The sequence below is a fragment of the Podospora pseudoanserina genome, chromosome 4 (assembly GCF_035222485.1).
Source record: "Podospora pseudoanserina strain CBS 124.78 chromosome 4, whole genome shotgun sequence".
NCBI lineage: Eukaryota > Fungi > Ascomycota > Sordariomycetes > Sordariales > Podosporaceae > Podospora > Podospora pseudoanserina.
The window spans coordinates 3,780,882-3,796,937 of NC_085923.1; the positions used below are offsets into that span (position 1 = coordinate 3,780,882).

The 16,056-nt window shown below is 54.7% G+C and overlaps 7 protein-coding genes across 7 annotated transcripts; 4 read left to right on the plus strand and 3 right to left on the minus strand.

Annotated features, from left to right (window-relative positions):
* Window positions 1-454: 454 nt before the first annotated feature.
* Window positions 455-3,863, minus strand: SID1 (PAK-related GC kinase Sid1; the record flags this gene model as incomplete). Its single annotated transcript, XM_062946738.1, has 3 exons — window positions 1,300-3,863; window positions 624-1,236; window positions 455-532 (listed from the first exon to the last, which is right to left on the minus strand). Exons 1-3 carry the CDS (start codon window positions 2,145-2,147, stop codon window positions 455-457), a joined length of 1,539 nt encoding a protein of 512 aa, XP_062801014.1. The 5' UTR covers window positions 2,148-3,863.
* QC764_0071920 (uncharacterized protein) lies at window positions 3,841-4,469 on the plus strand (the record flags this gene model as incomplete). Its single annotated transcript, XM_062940658.1, has 2 exons — window positions 3,841-4,118; window positions 4,352-4,469. 2 exons carry the CDS (start codon window positions 3,841-3,843, stop codon window positions 4,467-4,469), a joined length of 396 nt encoding a protein of 131 aa, XP_062801015.1.
* Window positions 4,470-4,917: 448 nt separating this feature from the next.
* On the plus strand, window positions 4,918-6,280 carry QC764_404420 (uncharacterized protein). Its single transcript, XM_062946737.1, has 3 exons — window positions 4,918-5,119; window positions 5,177-5,619; window positions 5,690-6,280. Exons 1-3 carry the CDS (start codon window positions 5,093-5,095, stop codon window positions 6,045-6,047), a joined length of 828 nt encoding a protein of 275 aa, XP_062801016.1. The 5' UTR covers window positions 4,918-5,092; the 3' UTR covers window positions 6,048-6,280.
* Window positions 6,243-8,660, minus strand: QC764_404415 (uncharacterized protein). Its single transcript, XM_062946736.1, has 3 exons — window positions 7,998-8,660; window positions 7,652-7,933; window positions 6,243-7,562 (listed from the first exon to the last, which is right to left on the minus strand). Exons 1-3 carry the CDS (start codon window positions 8,131-8,133, stop codon window positions 6,652-6,654), a joined length of 1,329 nt encoding a protein of 442 aa, XP_062801017.1. The 5' UTR covers window positions 8,134-8,660; the 3' UTR covers window positions 6,243-6,651.
* Window positions 8,661-8,849: 189 nt separating this feature from the next.
* On the plus strand, window positions 8,850-10,532 carry QC764_404410 (uncharacterized protein; the record flags this gene model as incomplete). The annotated part of the gene is made up of 1 exon (XM_062946735.1): window positions 8,850-10,532. One exon carries the CDS (start codon window positions 8,850-8,852, stop codon window positions 10,530-10,532), a length of 1,683 nt encoding a protein of 560 aa, XP_062801018.1.
* A 51-nt stretch (window positions 10,533-10,583) lies between these two features.
* On the minus strand, window positions 10,584-14,025 carry QC764_404400 (uncharacterized protein). The gene is made up of 2 exons (XM_062946734.1): window positions 11,420-14,025; window positions 10,584-11,353 (listed from the first exon to the last, which is right to left on the minus strand). Exons 1-2 carry the CDS (start codon window positions 13,685-13,687, stop codon window positions 10,613-10,615), a joined length of 3,009 nt encoding a protein of 1,002 aa, XP_062801019.1. The 5' UTR covers window positions 13,688-14,025; the 3' UTR covers window positions 10,584-10,612.
* Window positions 14,026-14,416: 391 nt separating this feature from the next.
* QC764_404390 (uncharacterized protein) lies at window positions 14,417-15,944 on the plus strand (the record flags this gene model as incomplete). The annotated part of the gene is made up of 2 exons (XM_062946733.1): window positions 14,417-15,481; window positions 15,566-15,944. The coding sequence occupies exons 1-2, from the start codon at window positions 14,865-14,867 to the stop codon at window positions 15,942-15,944; spliced, it is 996 nt and encodes a 331-aa protein (XP_062801020.1). The 5' UTR covers window positions 14,417-14,864.
* Window positions 15,945-16,056: the final 112 nt, after the last annotated feature.

Below are 16,056 nucleotides of genomic sequence, written 5' to 3' on the forward strand. Positions count from 1 at the left end.
CGAGAGTCGTGGGCCCCCAACTCCACGTCTTCGGGCTCGGTCATGATCGGTGTTGCAAAGGCCGCGCTCGGGAGAGACGCCGAAAGTGGGCTTCTTGTCCGTTTGTCACTGCTGCCCGCAGTTTGATCCGATCTTCGGTCTTCCATGTTTGGTCACCCGCATCGTGATATGCCTGCTCAAATATGCGTACAGGATGCATGGATTCATCCCACCTCCATCCCCCGTGTCTGCTCGGAAGATGTCCCACTGCTTCGAACATAGACAGCACAGCGAACTGCTAACCGGAGAAATACGGAAAGCTTTCAAATTGCCCTGAAACCCATTTTTGAGCACCTGGAAAATGCTAAAAACTCCAAAACCCATGAAATGAAATTATATACAAGAAAAGAGAACCGAGATAGAACAGCCAGAAAAATCATATCACCCATTCATGCATAGACATTCAGTTCCACAATCACCTGGAAACTCCGAAAATAGACTCAACAATCTCGCCGGACCGTGTCGACAGAACGGAAAGTAGGGTATCACTCAACTGGAGTGGGGGTTAGCCAAATGATACAAAACACAACGCGGAGCGCGGCAAAGAGAGGGTGTGTAGAGGAGGGGGAGAATGGGGCACTTACACCATGGGTGCCTTCACAGCAACCTTGCAACCAAACACCGGAGCCTTGAGCCACAGCACCGCTAGCAAAACGAACACCGTAATCACGGCCAACCTCAATCACGCGCTTTGATGACTCTTGGGCCTTGTTGGCGCTCTCCACCACCCACCGGTCCTTTCTGGGCACGCCAATCTGCTCCTGCTCCTGCTCCTGCTCACCGGCAACGTCGAACTCGGGAAGGAGGCCATAGGCGCCCTTGAGGATGTCCACATGGGCCGTTCTCTTGTAGCCAGTGGCGCAGATCACGAGATCCACATCCAGGTCCTCCTCGTTGAGGAGGGGACCATCTGACACACCAGTGGTGGAGAGTCTGGCCACCTTGATGCGCAGTCCATCGCCCATGTCCTCCACCTTGATTAGCTCTCTGCCAGCCAGAATCCTGTGGGGCCACTTTTTCTCATCTGCGCCCAACGTCCGCTTCTGGTGGTACATGGTCTCAAAGAGGTGCTCAATCAGCTCGAGGCGGACGACGCTGTAGTTGGTAGCGCGGGCTTCATGGAGAAATTTGGCCTTGTAGGCGGCGGACTTGGGGAAGATCTGGTCAATGTATTCGGGGTTGAAGATGGAGTTGATGCTGCAGTCACACGGTTAGCGAGGGGGCTTACATGACGTCCCTGGGTCGGGATTGGGTGCTCACAAGGGGGAATCGTCACTTGGCCGGAGGAACTCGGATCTCATGACCATGTAGGTCTTGCTGTTGGGGTAGAGACTCTGGACGTTGCTGAAGATCTCGGCGGCGCTCTGGCCGGCACCAACCACAGCAACGCGAACGGCGGCCGACCTGTCGCCAAGAATTTGAGGCGCCTGTTGGGCATACTGAGACGAGTGAATAACACGGGGGTGGTGAGTGGGGAAGATGTCGGGGAGGGAGGCCTGGCCACCAGCAGCCACAATAACGTTGCGTGTGCGGTAGGTGCTGGTCACACCGGTCTTGATGTTGCGTGATGTCACCTCAAAGATCTTGGCGGGGCCGTCTTCCTGGATAGGAGCGACCGAGACCACCTCGTTCTGATAGCAGACAACGTCCTCAAAGTGGTTGGCGCACCACCGGAGATAGTCCTCAAACTCGGCGCGGGCGGGGGTGAAGGTGTCTAGGTTGATGAAGTCAACCAGTCTCTCGTTCTTGTGGAGGTAGTTGAGGAAGGTGAAATGAGAGCGGGGGTCTCTGAGAGAGGCGAGGTCCTTGACGAAGGAAATCTGCATCTTCGCGCCGGGCAGGAGCATGCCGGCGTGCCAAGCGAACTGGGGCTGCTTCTCCAGAAAGAGGACTTTGGGGCACTGCTTGAGCTTGCCGGCCTCCATGGCGTCGTGCATAGCAATGGCAATGGCGACGCTGGCGGGGCCGAAGCCAATGCACACCAGGTCGTGCACGGCATCAACCTCTGTGGGAGTAACATATTGGCTCTTGGGGAACTGGCTGGCGCCGTTGACAAGCTGGGGGACGGCCTCGGTCTCATCCATTGTGCTGATGCTGTGTGGGGACATGATAACCTAATGCTACTGTCGGGTTTCGGTGCCGCTATAAGCTGGTCTCCAGGAGATGGGCAGTCTCGGGGCGCACAAGGGCAAGCAAATAGTACCGGGGAAGGAGTAAGGATGTGGGTCTGGCCGGTAAGCTGTGGCGCAACAAGGTGTGTGTGTGTCGTGTCGTCGTGTCGTGCCGATGCAGTGGCCTCCTTGGTGGATGCCGGTGCTGGTGTGTTGGGCCTGGAGATCGTCCGCAACAAGATTGACGTAAGTGCCGCCGGGACGGGATGAACACCAGAAAAGGGGGGAGGGAAGTGCTCCAAGAGAAAAGATGGTTTTGGTACTGGGAGGAATAAGGAGAAAACGAGGAGAAAGTCGCGGCTGGCATGAGGGGGCCACGGCTCCCGTTTTGATACGCAGTCGTCCTGACGGTGGAGCACTGCTCATGGGGAAGGGACGAAGAAACAGGAACCTAACGTAACCGCCTAGACCTTGCAATGAGACCACGCGATGCCCCATTTTGCCTCATGGTCGATGCGTTGAGGGGTGCAAAACAGAGTGTTGGCAGCAATTGCAGCTAGCTTGGGTCGATGTGATGCAGGGAACGTCCTGCGCCATTGCGGAGACCCTTCTTCTTCGAGCAAGCGGTGACATGATCTAATACTTCGCTGGTGGGGGTTCGGGGGAGGGGATGAGATATTTTTGATCGATTTCGAGTTGCGATTGACGGAAACGACCCCTCGCCGGTTTTCTGGGGATCGGCTTTTAGGCGATGGGGTTAACTTGATGCTCAACTTGTGTTTCTTTCCACCTGGTGCTCACTGGCTCCCCGTGAACCGTGGAACCGTGGAACCGTGTTGCAACCGATGATCTCGTCGTGGGGTGGTGGTGTGTTGGTGTTCACGGCGGTGGTGGGTGTCCCTTTGTGAAAGGCCTGCTGCCGGTGTGGGTGTCTGGGGATGGGGACGGGCTCGTGTACTGACGCAATCTGCAAATCTTGCCAGTTCCTCAGCGTTATCTTCGGATCAGATAAGATGAAATCAGTGGAGAAGATTGGCAGTTTGTATGGGGACGGACGGGGACGGACGGGATGCCATGAGCCTATTTGCTGGCTCCAACAGTGCCCAGTCATCTCCTCCGGCGGCTAGTCCCCCTCTGGCTCCGAAGGCGGAGTCGACTTCGCATTCTTGGCTGCCAGTCCCGGGACGAGGGAAAAAAAATTGTTTATCTGATCGTATGACAACGGACGGCAGAGCCCCGGTTCCAGAAGCCGTGATGGAGGTGGTGCCATTCAAAGTATCCAAGCCGACAGCCAACCATGGCAACGGGGGGCATCGTGGGCATGTGTTGGATCAATTCCGGATCAATTGGATCGCCCAACATCAGGCTCTCATCCGCTCGATCGACAAAATCCCTTCCACCTCAAAAGTGCGGCCGGCCATGTGTGAAACAACGGGTTCCGGGGTAAAGGAAGGCGAGACGGTCCTGATGGCTGATGACATGACCTTCCAGGTTGGGACCATCTATCTGGCAGTCGACAATGGAATGGAATTGCGCAAAATTTGACTCAATTGAGCTGGTTGTCCTTGCCCTGTCTCCGAGCCGGGTTCCACTGTGTGCTGCCGAGGAGGTGCAGAGATGAAAAGTGTGGGGCTCGGTGGAGCCGCGGCAGCCTATCTGATAATCTGATAAGATCAATCAGCCCCACCCCATGCCCACCTGCATCTTGGCAGCTGCTGGCGAGTGGGTGCGTCCTGGCAGAATCGGACGACTGGGATGCCAGAATTGCCGTGTATTTGCCCTCATCCCCATCACCAGCTTTCACATGCGCCCATCTGCTGTGCCGTGTCTGCTTCTGGCAAGCCGACGTCGGCCTCGTCTCTTGCGTTCCCTGCAGTCGACCTACCTAAGGTACCAGCAGACAGGCAAACCTGAGTCGGTTCCTGTTACCAAACCTCATCCCTGCCGCCGCGACAGCACCTCTACTGTGTAGGTACACTACGAACCTACCCCGCACCGAAAAATTATCTGATGCAGAAAAAGACACCCCCAGTCACTTCCCGAACACGGTTTGCGTCGGTTTCGCATCGTATCGCCGGTCGGTGTCGAGTCTCAACAACCCACAAGATGGTTTGGGATATGTTTTTTCCACTATATTCATCTTGATTTCGCGGTTGCTAGAAATTGGCACTTCATTGGCGCTTTCAAAACAAGCTTCTCAGGGGGTGCCAAGGAAAGCCGTTGCGGGCAGCCGCTTGGTGGCCCGATCGTTCCAAGATTGGCGCATACATCAACAGCTATATATATCAAGCACCAGAGCCTCTCTTGCTTCCCTTGTGAGAAACCGATCAGTCAATATCTCGGCATCTTATACCCCCTTCCTTGTGCGCACCCTGAAGGCTGTGTTTTTTAGCGCGACCTACAGACACAAGCGAATGCTGGTCGCGGTTTGGGATCTCCCATGAGCCCAAACTTGGACCTCAACTCCCCAATGGTACGACACCGGTAACTTTATGCCACACTGGCTGGTCTTTTCCACAGCCCGCAAGGCGATGTGACACGGCGTCAAGTAGACTCGCGATACCCCGACGGTCATTGCGGCACAGGAAGGATGAGACCTTTCAGCTTCGGCCACGAACAAATCAGCATGCGTTTACCCTCTCTTCCACTGAAACAAAGAGAGGCGCAAGTGTAGCCCCAGCCCTCAGCCCGGGTCACCGCTTCTAAAGTCGGCAGGCTGGCCGTGAAACTGTGATGTGCAAAAACTGCTTGTAATTCTTCCGTCTTACGCCAAGGGGGCATCTTTATTAGAGCTATCTCTAGAAATTTTGGGGGCCCTTGGTAGTCACCCCCTGGCGAGCCTCAAATGCATTTTGGAATACAAAACAACAGGTCCCGGTTTTGCCAGGGTCTTCAAGACACCAAGCAAGTCCCAGAAATTGTCGTAGAGAAACACCACCGACATGGGGCGCCCCGAAGACCTCCCAGAGGTTGTCCCCAAACCGCCGACACCCTTGCCCGAGGTCATTGCTGATTCCGGGCCTCAGGTCATCTCTAATTACTATGTCGGTGATCCCCAACGTGTTTATGCACAGTACAAATACCCCGCCGATTATGACGATGCCCCCAAACTGCCGTTCGAGCCCCCAACCCCCACAGCAGACGTCTACAGGCAAAATCAAGATCGGCAGCCATTATGGCCGCAAAGTGCAAGTGGAATGCCCTTGAGCGCCCTCAGCCCCAACAGCTCAGTGCCCTGGGAGCCCGTATCGCCGGTTGGAAAGGAAGAGTTGTATGTTGGGCCTCATCTGAAGGATGAAAAGAAGACATGCGGTCTCGGCAAACGGACATTCACCATGGTGCTGGTTGCCGTCATTGTCCTAATCGGAGCGGCAGTGGGAGGTGGTGTGGTGGGCGTGATGAAAGCAAAGCATGGCGAGAGTTCGCCGCCAAAGACTACAACACCGGCGACCAACAGGACATCATCCGAGTGCGTGGACTCCTCTTTCACTTTTTGTCTGTTGTCATTTCCCCGGACTTTTGCTAACTCATCACAGCAGACCAGCAGCTTCGTCTCTCGATGATGAAACCCCAAATGTGGGATTCATGCTTCAAGCGTGGGAAGAGCCCCAATACACCGGTGACAAGACACGCGTGTACACTGAAGAAGGCTTTTACGATTTTCCATTCATGGCGTGGAGCTACGTCTGGTTTCCAAACAAGACAGACTGCTGCCTCACATTTTGTGCCAGCCCGACCAACCACACGCCAACCGGGTGGTGGTGCGACCATCGGCGGAGGCCAAAAACGGACAAGTCGTTTGGGAGGGTGAATATCTGGTGCGGCAGAGGAAGCAACACAAGCAACCAGAGAAAGTGCAATGAGACTCAGGCTGGAGGGGAATGGGACAAATCGTGATGGGAGCAGTGGATGGGCAATGTTGAGCTGAACAGAAGAACGTGATGATTGACGACGGCTAATGAACTACGGTACCTATGGCTTGGCGAAGGTGGATTGACTGATGAAAGGGAGGTCAAACAACTAATCCTAGTTACGGACTAGGGACTCGTAATGTAATGATATTATCACGCCCAAACGGTTTATAGCAATGGTGCCCGATTGGGGCTCGAAGAAATGGAACTTTGGCAAAGAACCTTGAGCTAAATATCTCTATTCAGCGCCATCTGATGCTGACAAAAGAAACTATGATTATGCGGTGCATGCCCCCCTGCTCCATAGAGGAAGACAATACAGCCTGTCCAAAGCACAACCTTACATATCCCCCACTATAAAATCAACCAAGTAAAACGCCACCCCATGCTGTCATAAGTCATCGATATGCAGTCATTCCCCATCATAAGTCATAAACGTGTCTCATCGCCTTCTGCCATTGTGGGCCGTATTACCATCAATCCTGAACTCCAACGACCCCCATAAACCCAGATTGATCCCATTCAAACAAAGGAAATCGTGCTGTTGTCTAAGCAAAGGAAAGCTCTCTCCCCTCGAGGAATAGGTATGCTCAAGCCACCTGCTGAGCATTGGCATTGGCACCCATGGTGCTAGTGTTGTTGTTCTGAGTCTCGATGCTCCTGATGCACAAGACCCTGGCCGCATAGTCCAGAAGCAGCCTCAAGTTCATGATGACGGAAAGGTGTTCGACGGTGATCTCCACCCGCCCCTTTTCTTGGACCTCGGCGTCGACAGAGGAAGGTTTCATGAGGACTTTGGCGGTGAGCTGGGAGATAACCTCCATGATCTGGAGGAAGTGGTCTGTGCTGGGGAAAGGGGAGCCATCGTCATCCTTGGGGGGTGCGGTGAAAGATGATTTGGCCGAGGACGATTGGACCGACAAGTGACTGAAGATATCGGGCTGAAGGAGCCAGTTGAGCATGGTGGCCAGGTCCGCCTCGTCAAGGGGGGTGGACTGATGGAGGGGGTGAAGAATGTTGAGGAGTGGTTGGGGAGGGGTGGTCGGTTTGGCCGTTGAAGCTTCCGTTTGCTCTTGCATGATACAGGCTTGCTCGCTCGCTGGTTCTTCTTCAGTATCTGGCTCGACCTGCTCAGCTTTGACCTCTGCTTCCGTCTCGGCCTCCCGACTTGGCCCGTCCTTTGCTGTCTCACCCTGAGAGTCAACTTCGGGCGTTGTTACCGGTGATGACGAGGCCGAAGAAGTAGCCGAGGAAGAGATGGATGCTGGCTCGGAGGAGGATTCAGGCGGAGGTGTAGCCTCCCGTTGGAACACGGCTGGAATTTCGTCCTGCATATCGATTTCGACACATGGGAGCGAAAGCGCTTCAAATTGCTGTTCTTGCTGCATCGCCTCCTCTTCACACAGAGACATCTTGACCAAGAGTTCGTAGAGATCCGTCATTTCCAAATCTTCACCGTCTGAAAGGGGGAACGAGACGCTGAGGGGGAGATCGCCATTTTCTGATAGATAATGCTAAGTACACTGTTGTTCTGAACCGCAGTGGAGACAGAGGCAAAAGGAAGCAATGAACAAGAAAAGAAAAGCTCACTCTGACGGTAACAAGACTTGTCCCCCCTGACCAGGCGGGCAAGGGAAAGACCCCGTGGCAAGGAGAGGATGAAGCTGTGTTTCTTTACGGAGTGGTGGCCGGCTCGCTTGTTGGCAAGATCGACTTTCCTGGACCGGACCGAGAGAATGCCACGCTGGTGGCCGCCGCGGGCCACAAGGCGGCCGTCATTACCACGATGCCATGATCCCATGGCAAATTCCTGGCCCTGGCGGCGACAGTTTGGACAAGCCGGAAGTGTTCTGCCACATCCTCTTCGCCGTGCTGGGAGCGACGGTGAGACGGTGAACATGGCCATGGCCGATGAGGTTGAGGGGTTTTCACTTACAACGACAAGTGCAGGTTGACGGACCCGAACTCCTCTTCCCCCTGACGCCGGCTCGACTGCTGTAGTATGGTGGATTCATGGCTCTATCAAATTGATGGTGTTGGAGATGGAGATATAGGGACGATGGGGCAAACATGGTGAATATTGACTACTGCTGAATGGATATATTTTGTGGGCAGGGAGGAGTCCATGGTATTTTATCATGGAAGCGGTGATGATCAAAGGGAAAAAAAAACCCTCGGACGTTGGCTACCGAGAATTAACGCATGAGGTGGCCCGTTGATTCCCAAAGCATCGCGGCAGCCCCTCAGTGGTCGATGATGCACATCAAGTCCCAACACGACGGGTGCTGATTGGTCCAGCACAGAATTCCAGCGCAGTCCAAGGCGCCAACTGCCAGGGGTTTCTGCTGACCGCTGTCACCACTTGCACAAATGGACAGCGCCCTGACTCTGAGGCTGCCCAGATGGGCGATATGGGATCCAATGTGTTGCATCAGGTCGAAATTGTTCAGTTCGTCTGGGGAAAACAGGGCAGTGACTGGCCCAGTGACATGAGACACGGGCAAACAATGCGACGAGCCCAACGCAAAATGACGGCACCCGGATTGTTACATTTTGGGCTAAAATTGGTGATGGCTTCAGGAATCAGAGCTGCTGACGGCTGGCCCGTTGAGAAACCTAGAATCTGGGGAACTGACAGACAGACAACTGGAATGCCCGTGGCCAATCAGCATGCAGGAAAAACGACCCACTTAATTTTGGCATCTGGACGCCAGAGCATCATCATCACTGGTGGCGCAACAACTGCACCAAGGGCAGCACCGCGACAATTGCATCCATCACCACGACAATGCAGCCGCAGCCAGCGCTCAAGTCGACCTACAAGGCGCCTCCTCTCCCGCCAGGTTGGACTGAGCACAAAGCCCCAACGGGGCACACGTACTATTACAATGCCGAAACCAAAGAGTCCACCTACAAGCGGCCTGTCACAGCAGCAGCCCTTCCAACCGCGCCGTCCGCTAACCCGGCATCGAGCTTTTGGCAACACCAAGCCGTACCCCAGATAAACCTCTCCGATCCCAATGTCGCCAATGCCTTCATGTCACAGTATGGTCAGCCACAGCACCAGCCAGGGCAACAGCGTGGTGGGCGTGGGCCGGGAGGCCGAGGCGGTTCCCACGCGCGACCAAAACCACAGCCCATCGACAAGCCGCGATCAAAGGTGGCTATTCCCGGCCATGAACCATGGATCCTCGTGTACACCAAATACGGCCGCCGATTTGCCTACAACTCGGCCAAAAATGCCAGTTACTGGCGAATTCCCGAGAAGCTCATGCCCGCCATTCTTGAGCTCGACAAGGCGCGCATTCGCCAAAAGGCAGAGGGCAAAGCTTTGGATACGCTTCAAGGCTCTGAAGGCCCGCCGGAAAAAACAGACGGCCTTGAAGAACAAGAGAAGGACTACGACAGTTCTGAATACGAAGAAGTCGAAGTGACCGACGACGAGGATGGCGGCGATGGCCACGCCACGAAGCGCCAACGAACCGAGGATCCCGACCAAAGCGAAAACAACGGGCCGGTCGAGTTTACCGAGGAAGATATCGCTGCGCAGTTGGCCGCCATGGGTGCTGACTATGGAGAAGACTACGAGATGGGCCAAGACTACGACGATTATGACCATGGCGAGGCGGCCCCCCAGCTATCCGACGACGACGCCCGCGAGCTTTTCAAAGACATGCTGTCCGACTTCAACATAAATCCCTACAGCCCTTGGGATACCTTGATAGAGCAGGGCAGGATCGTAGACGACCCCCGGTACACAGTCTTGCCCACCACAAAAGCCCGCAAGGAGGTCTGGGAGGAGTGGTCCAGACTCACGATTCAGGAGCTCAAGGAGCTGCGACAAAAGCAAGAGAAAAAGGACCCCCGTATCGCCTACTTCGCCCTGCTGCAGGACAAGGCCACGCCAAAGCTCTACTGGGCCGAGTTCAAACGAAAATATAAGCGGGAGGACGCCATGAAGGATATCAAAGTGGCTGACAAGGATAGGGAAAAGTGGTACCGGGAATACATCTCGCGGCTCAAACTTCCCCAGTCCACGCTGAAATCCGACCTCAAGAAACTGCTCGAATCGGTTCCCGTGTCGCAGCTCAACAACCGGTCTTCCGCCTCCTCCTTACCACCCGCCGTCTTGACGGATCTTCGGTACTGGTCCCTCGATACAAAGTCCAGAGATGAATTCGTGGAGGGTTACATTGCTGGGCTGGGGCCTCCCCCTGACTCGGGTGCAGAGCAAGCGGCGGGAGAGGATGAGGCGACGAAAAAGGCCAAGGAAGAAAGACGCAAACGGGAAAGGGCGCTTCAGGACAGGGAGCGGGCGGTGCAGGAAGAAAAGCACAGGCAGGAAAAGAAGCTCCAGTTTGAGCGTGCCAGGCTGAGGGAAGAAGAACGGGAGCTTGAAAGGGCCATGCAGGTGGGCAAAAAGGGGCTACAGAGCCAGCTTACGCCACAAGAGGGGGAGCGGTTCATTTGAACGTCGAAGGAGATAATAATAATAGCAATCAACTACCATCAGCCATACCGCTGAAACGCCATTTTTATGCATGCATGCTTCTACCATATCCTCCGAGCGACCATCTCATACCTCACGACGCCGCTGAAATCCTTTTCCTTTTCCCTCTCTTCCTTGTCCCGATTTCTCTTGTCTCGCTCCTGCACTTTGCGCAGCCCTTCTGGGTCGTCAGCAAAGATCCACCTCCTCCTGTCATCCCCGACTTCCACGTTTCCATAGCCGCCAACCCGTCTGCCCTTGGCGTCAAAGCTCTCGCGTTCTTGTTTGCCAATGGCGATGGCATGCTCCTTCATCTTCATCTTGGCGTACCGGTCTCTCGAGTACCGCAGCAGCACCATGCCCAGCAGCATCTTGATAATCAACAGCAACAAAAAGACGAGCAGGAAAACAACAACCATGGTCAAGCCGGCGATGATGTCATCCGAGGTGAACTGCCACCTCATCCAAAGCTTGGTGCCCATTCCCGCCTGCGCCGCAGCGGCTACCTGTTCTGATGTGGCATTGTCTGGGGAGGAAACGAGATCGGGGTAGGGCGAACCGTAAACCGCCCGGCCGAGGGCGTTGCGGATGAGATTGTCCAGCCTGTCCAGGGCAGCCACCATGGCTGGGGATGGGGCGGCCGAGTCCACCGACAAGGCCGTCTGTGTTGATGGCGGCAAAGGCGTTGGCAGGTGCGTGGCTAGGAACATGTTGTAGATCTGCACAAACGCCCTAATAAAGAGGCAGGATAAGGGCATAACAGGAAGGCCAAGGCGGCGAGTTAGTGAGGGGGTTACGAAGGCCTGGGGGTGACAAGTTAGCGACGGAATAATGACAGGGACTTTGAGAAAGTTGGGGGCTGTGCCTACATTAGTGTAGTAATCCTTGCAGAGAATATCAAGAATTCGACTGTAAAACGTCGGTTTGATGTTGTTGAATTTATTCACGAAAGCGTGCTTGACCCAGTCCACAACCATTTCACTGCCAATCACGACAAAAAAGGGAGACAAAACCTCGCCAGACCAGAGCCACGACGGCATGATGGTGAAGCTAGCCGGGAGTATCGATGAGGTGTGAAGCGGAAAGCCGATCGGGCCGCCATCGTCGCCGCCCGCGCCCGGAACCCAGAATCCTCCCACTTCCACAATGTTGCGCATGGCGATAATGACGAGCATGATCCAGAGCTGAAAACGCTCCACAATGTCGGCGCAGGCTAGCTGAAACGTGTTCTCCTTTTCGAAGCGTTTAAAGACGGAGCTCTTGATCTCCACGAACTGATTCGACAAGAGCAGCGTCATCAGCGCATTCGAGTACGAGTTGACAGCAACATTTAGCGCAATGACCTGGTAGAACAGAATGACAGAGTGTAAAATGTTGTACACAAGGGCACCTAGAAACATACCCAGCGGAAGCATAACCTTGGAGCGGCCAGAGCTATTCCTAGACAGCGTCTCGGCACTAAACAAGCACTCCAAAACGTCCTGACCAAGAGCCGACATGAGCCGGTCTCCTACTTCGAGCAGGTTGTAGATGGCGTATAGTTTGATGGCGGACTGTGCACGGATGAAGTGGTACATCCGGCTAGCGTCTAGGTTCATCAGGGCAACGGAGCTGCAAATAATGATGGCACCTTGCAAAAGATCGGCCTTGTTGTACGACGTCAGATTCGATGGGCTTGACTTGGTTCGTCGATGTCGAAAGGTCCTCGGCGGCCGGTTGCTTGGTCGCTTAGACAACGGAACCGAACCGCCGCTGTGTGTCCGAGAGGTCTCACGGCGACGAGAGGTTGGCTCGCCGGCAGCAGCAGAGACCCCAGAGGACTGGCCCCCGACGCCATCCCCTACATCGCGTGCCCTGCTACGGCTCCTAGACTCATCCATTTGGCCCAAATCATGGTGGTTGGTCTTGGACGTAGACCTGCCGCGCCGTCCTCTCTCCCACATGCGTCCAAGCCCGTACCAGACAAAACCGACCAGCCACCTTGCTTCTTTCTGTAGGACATGGCACCACCACTGAACCAAGATAGAAAGTGAAAGACAAAATCGCATTGGCAGAATTGTAAATGTCCAAAGCCAAGCATCCAAGCAAGCCAGCGCCCCAAAGATGATGGTTCTTTCCAGAAACCACGGGAGCATCATGACGTTTTTGAGACGCTCAAACTTGACCGCACTAGATTCGTAGGGTATATCGGTAGTGTAAGAGTGGTGAATGTACAACGGACTGGGCCGCTGACCTGCCAATTCCAGCTGAAGAAGCGTAGGGACCGACATTGGCGGCAGCGGTACCGATGGCGGTACAGGTGAAGGAGGGATGTCTTCCGCGGCCTCACCCCTCCTAGGTGCCGGCTGTTTAGACGTTTCCGAAGCGTGATTTCCCTTGCCTTCGAGATCAAGAGGGGCCGGCCGAGGAGGCGGTTGAAAAGAATTGCGCCGATTCGAGGAGGGCGACTGCGCAGGAGGTTGACTCGTCGACTTTCGTCTGCTCATTGGCGGCGTAGACAACGTCCTTCCACCCAGATTCGGGCGTGCCTGAAAGGTTGGTCGTGCGTTTCCCGCATCCTGTCGAGTATCCAAGCCGTCCACCCGTGGAAACTCGTGACGATCGGCCACAGCGGTCCGGCTGATGGTCTCGGCGATGCCCGCGCTCAACGGTTGATCTGCTAGCCTGCGCTCTGGCACGGCAGCCACTGGGAGGGATTCGGGGGCTGCAGTCAGCTCTTGCATTTTGGAGGCTGACAGTCGCCTCACACCACCGCCCGGGTTGCTTGTTTTTGTGTTTGACCGACTTCGTGTCTTGGGGACGGCGACGGTCGTCTGGTTCAGAATTTCGGGCTTTGCATCGTGGCTGTTCCCTTCAGAGGAGGATAGCTCCGCTGAGGGCTCGACATCGTTTTGGCTTTCCTCCGAGGGTTCTGGTGTCGGGACACCTCTCGTTGGGCTTGTAGTTACGCGCTCGTAAACAAGTTGTTCTTCGGTTGTCGGGTCTGGACGTGGATCGCTCGGTGTCAGTATTGGTGATGGGAGATGGCTGATAGATTGAGACAGCTTGTGGTGGGCAAGCTCGACAGCGCTGGGGCCGTTGGCCGTAGAAGGGGTGAAGGAGTTCTCGTCAGGCCCCTCGCCGACTATGGTCGCCATGATTAGTCGGTGGTTCACACCATCTCAGCGCGTTCTCTTGACATATGAAGGAAGACTAGGTGCTCGTATGGCGGTTTGCGCTCTGCACCAAAGAATGGGTGAAGTATTGTCTTGCTGGCCAGGTGGTTGCACAGTGACAATGCACAATCCCGGCTTGGCAGCCACAAACCCCAGATGACGTTTGATCCATCTATCTAGGCTTGGCATACTGAAGTGGCAGGAGACCCTAACCCTAGCCAACACCGCAATCTCCGCCGTCGGCAACCTGGCTTGCTTGGTCAGCACCGAGCGGCTCTTCCCGTATCACGGACTTTCGTCACAAATCGCAACAATTTGGCCTCAAGCTGACATGCTAAGCCCATTGAACTCGATTCGATTTCGGAGAGATATGCGGACTGATTGGAAGCCGCGCGCAACTGTCTTTGTCGGACTCGTGTACAATCCTACTATCAGCTCCTGGAAGGATTTTTGACCGCCGGGACTCGGTCTTGATGTTGTTAATTATATTCCACTGCTTTCGAGACTGTAGTATCACTGCTGACTTGCATTGACTGCCTTGCGCCAAGACAAGATTGCTATCCGTATTAGGTGGTAACCCACGTGGCTGGGTGACCAACAACCAACAACATGCGGAAATACTGTAAGCGGAGTGGTTGGTGGTTGCGGCCGCGACGTTGTGTATTTGCGAAGGCACCGAAAGTGGCTCCTTTAAGACACAGCATGCCCATCGGCTGGAGGTAACACCATTGGCGTCATCTGTTAACAGGGAACCGACCGTATGGGATACAATGTCGTTAGCCCAGTACTCTGCTCTGGTAAAGCAGTGGTACGATAAGCCGTGCTAGTCACTTTCTAGCTCAGGTAGCCACCATGTAGATACCTGCCTGGTACCTTCTTGATGGATCCCATGAACAAAGTGAACGATGGCAGGGGGTTCCGCTAAGACCGAGCTGCCCACGCGGACATGATATAGTTCCGGGCAGCACACCGCAAGATCTTTTGTATCGTTGATTTATAATACCAAAACCATTTGGCACTGGAAAAGCCTATAAGAAGGAGGGCATCTGCGACCCTTCACCGATTTAGTGAAGCCAGATTTATCATCGCAACTACCTCAGACACACAGGCTCATCCCTCAACAAACCAAAGACACAACCTCAGCCTTCACACATTCACCATGCCTGAAACCAACGGCACACAACTTACCGAGGAGGAGATCAAGAGCTTTGGCCCGCTGGCCAAGGCGCTCGAAGAGCGCCGAGCTGCTGGTCCTAAGGTGACAACTGCTTACCCGTCCGGCCCTCCTCAAGGCATGCAAGCCTACCTCGGACCTTCCATGTTCCAGCCACACCGGGCCCGTCAAGCCATACGAGATGCCCACGAGAAGAAGATCCCACCTCTTATCGGCTTCTACGCAGGCCTATCTTCGATTCCGCTCATGCGTTACATGGCTCCCTTTGGGTTTGATGTGGTGTGGATTGACTGGGAGCACACTTCCTGCAACGTCGAGACCATGACGTCTCTTGTCCACGACGCCATCTTCATGAGCCAGGGCAAAACCATCCCATTCGTTCGGGTTCCCGGCCACGACCACGCTGCCATTGGCTTTGCCCTCGATGCCGGCGCCAGCATTGTCATCCCTCAGTTGGAGACGGTTGAAGAGGCAAAGCATGTCATGAGCAGCTCCAAGTTCGGAACCAAGAACAGGGGCACAAGATCAGCGCCACCCTTTCGATTGATTCCTACCCTCACCGATCAGGGCTACGACGGTGCGAGAGATGTTTGGCAGAATTGGTAAGCCTTCTTTTCCCTCTCTGCTTCTTTTCGAAACCCACGAGGTATGGAAGGCAGACGAGAGACTGACTTGAACGGCTGTAGGAACGACCAAGCGGCGGTCATGGTTCAAATTGAATCCCTTGCCGGCATCAACAACCTTGACGCCATCCTCACCGAGTGCCCCGATATTGATGTCGTGTGGCTCGGAGCGCTCGACTGCCGCATCAGTATGAATCTGCCTGCAAACTTTGGAATGGGCAGTGAGCCCGAATGGTTGGAGGCAAAGGAGAAATTCTACGCAACATTGAAGAAGCACAACAAGCCCCTCGCGGGCTTCTGCTTTGCACCTGGCGATGCCCTGACCGAAGCAGCTCAGGAGCATAGCATGATTCTTCACGGCGCAGATGTCACGAAGCTTCTTGAACTTCAGCAGGAGTTGGCGAACGCCAGGGAGGCTGTAAAGGGGGTTGTAAAGCAGTAGAATGTTTGTAACTTGTCTTTACACAGACCAGCATGTCAATTTTATATGTATGACCTACCTACCCTACTATAGATTTCAATTGTCAACCATGTGGCCAAGACTTACACCTGCA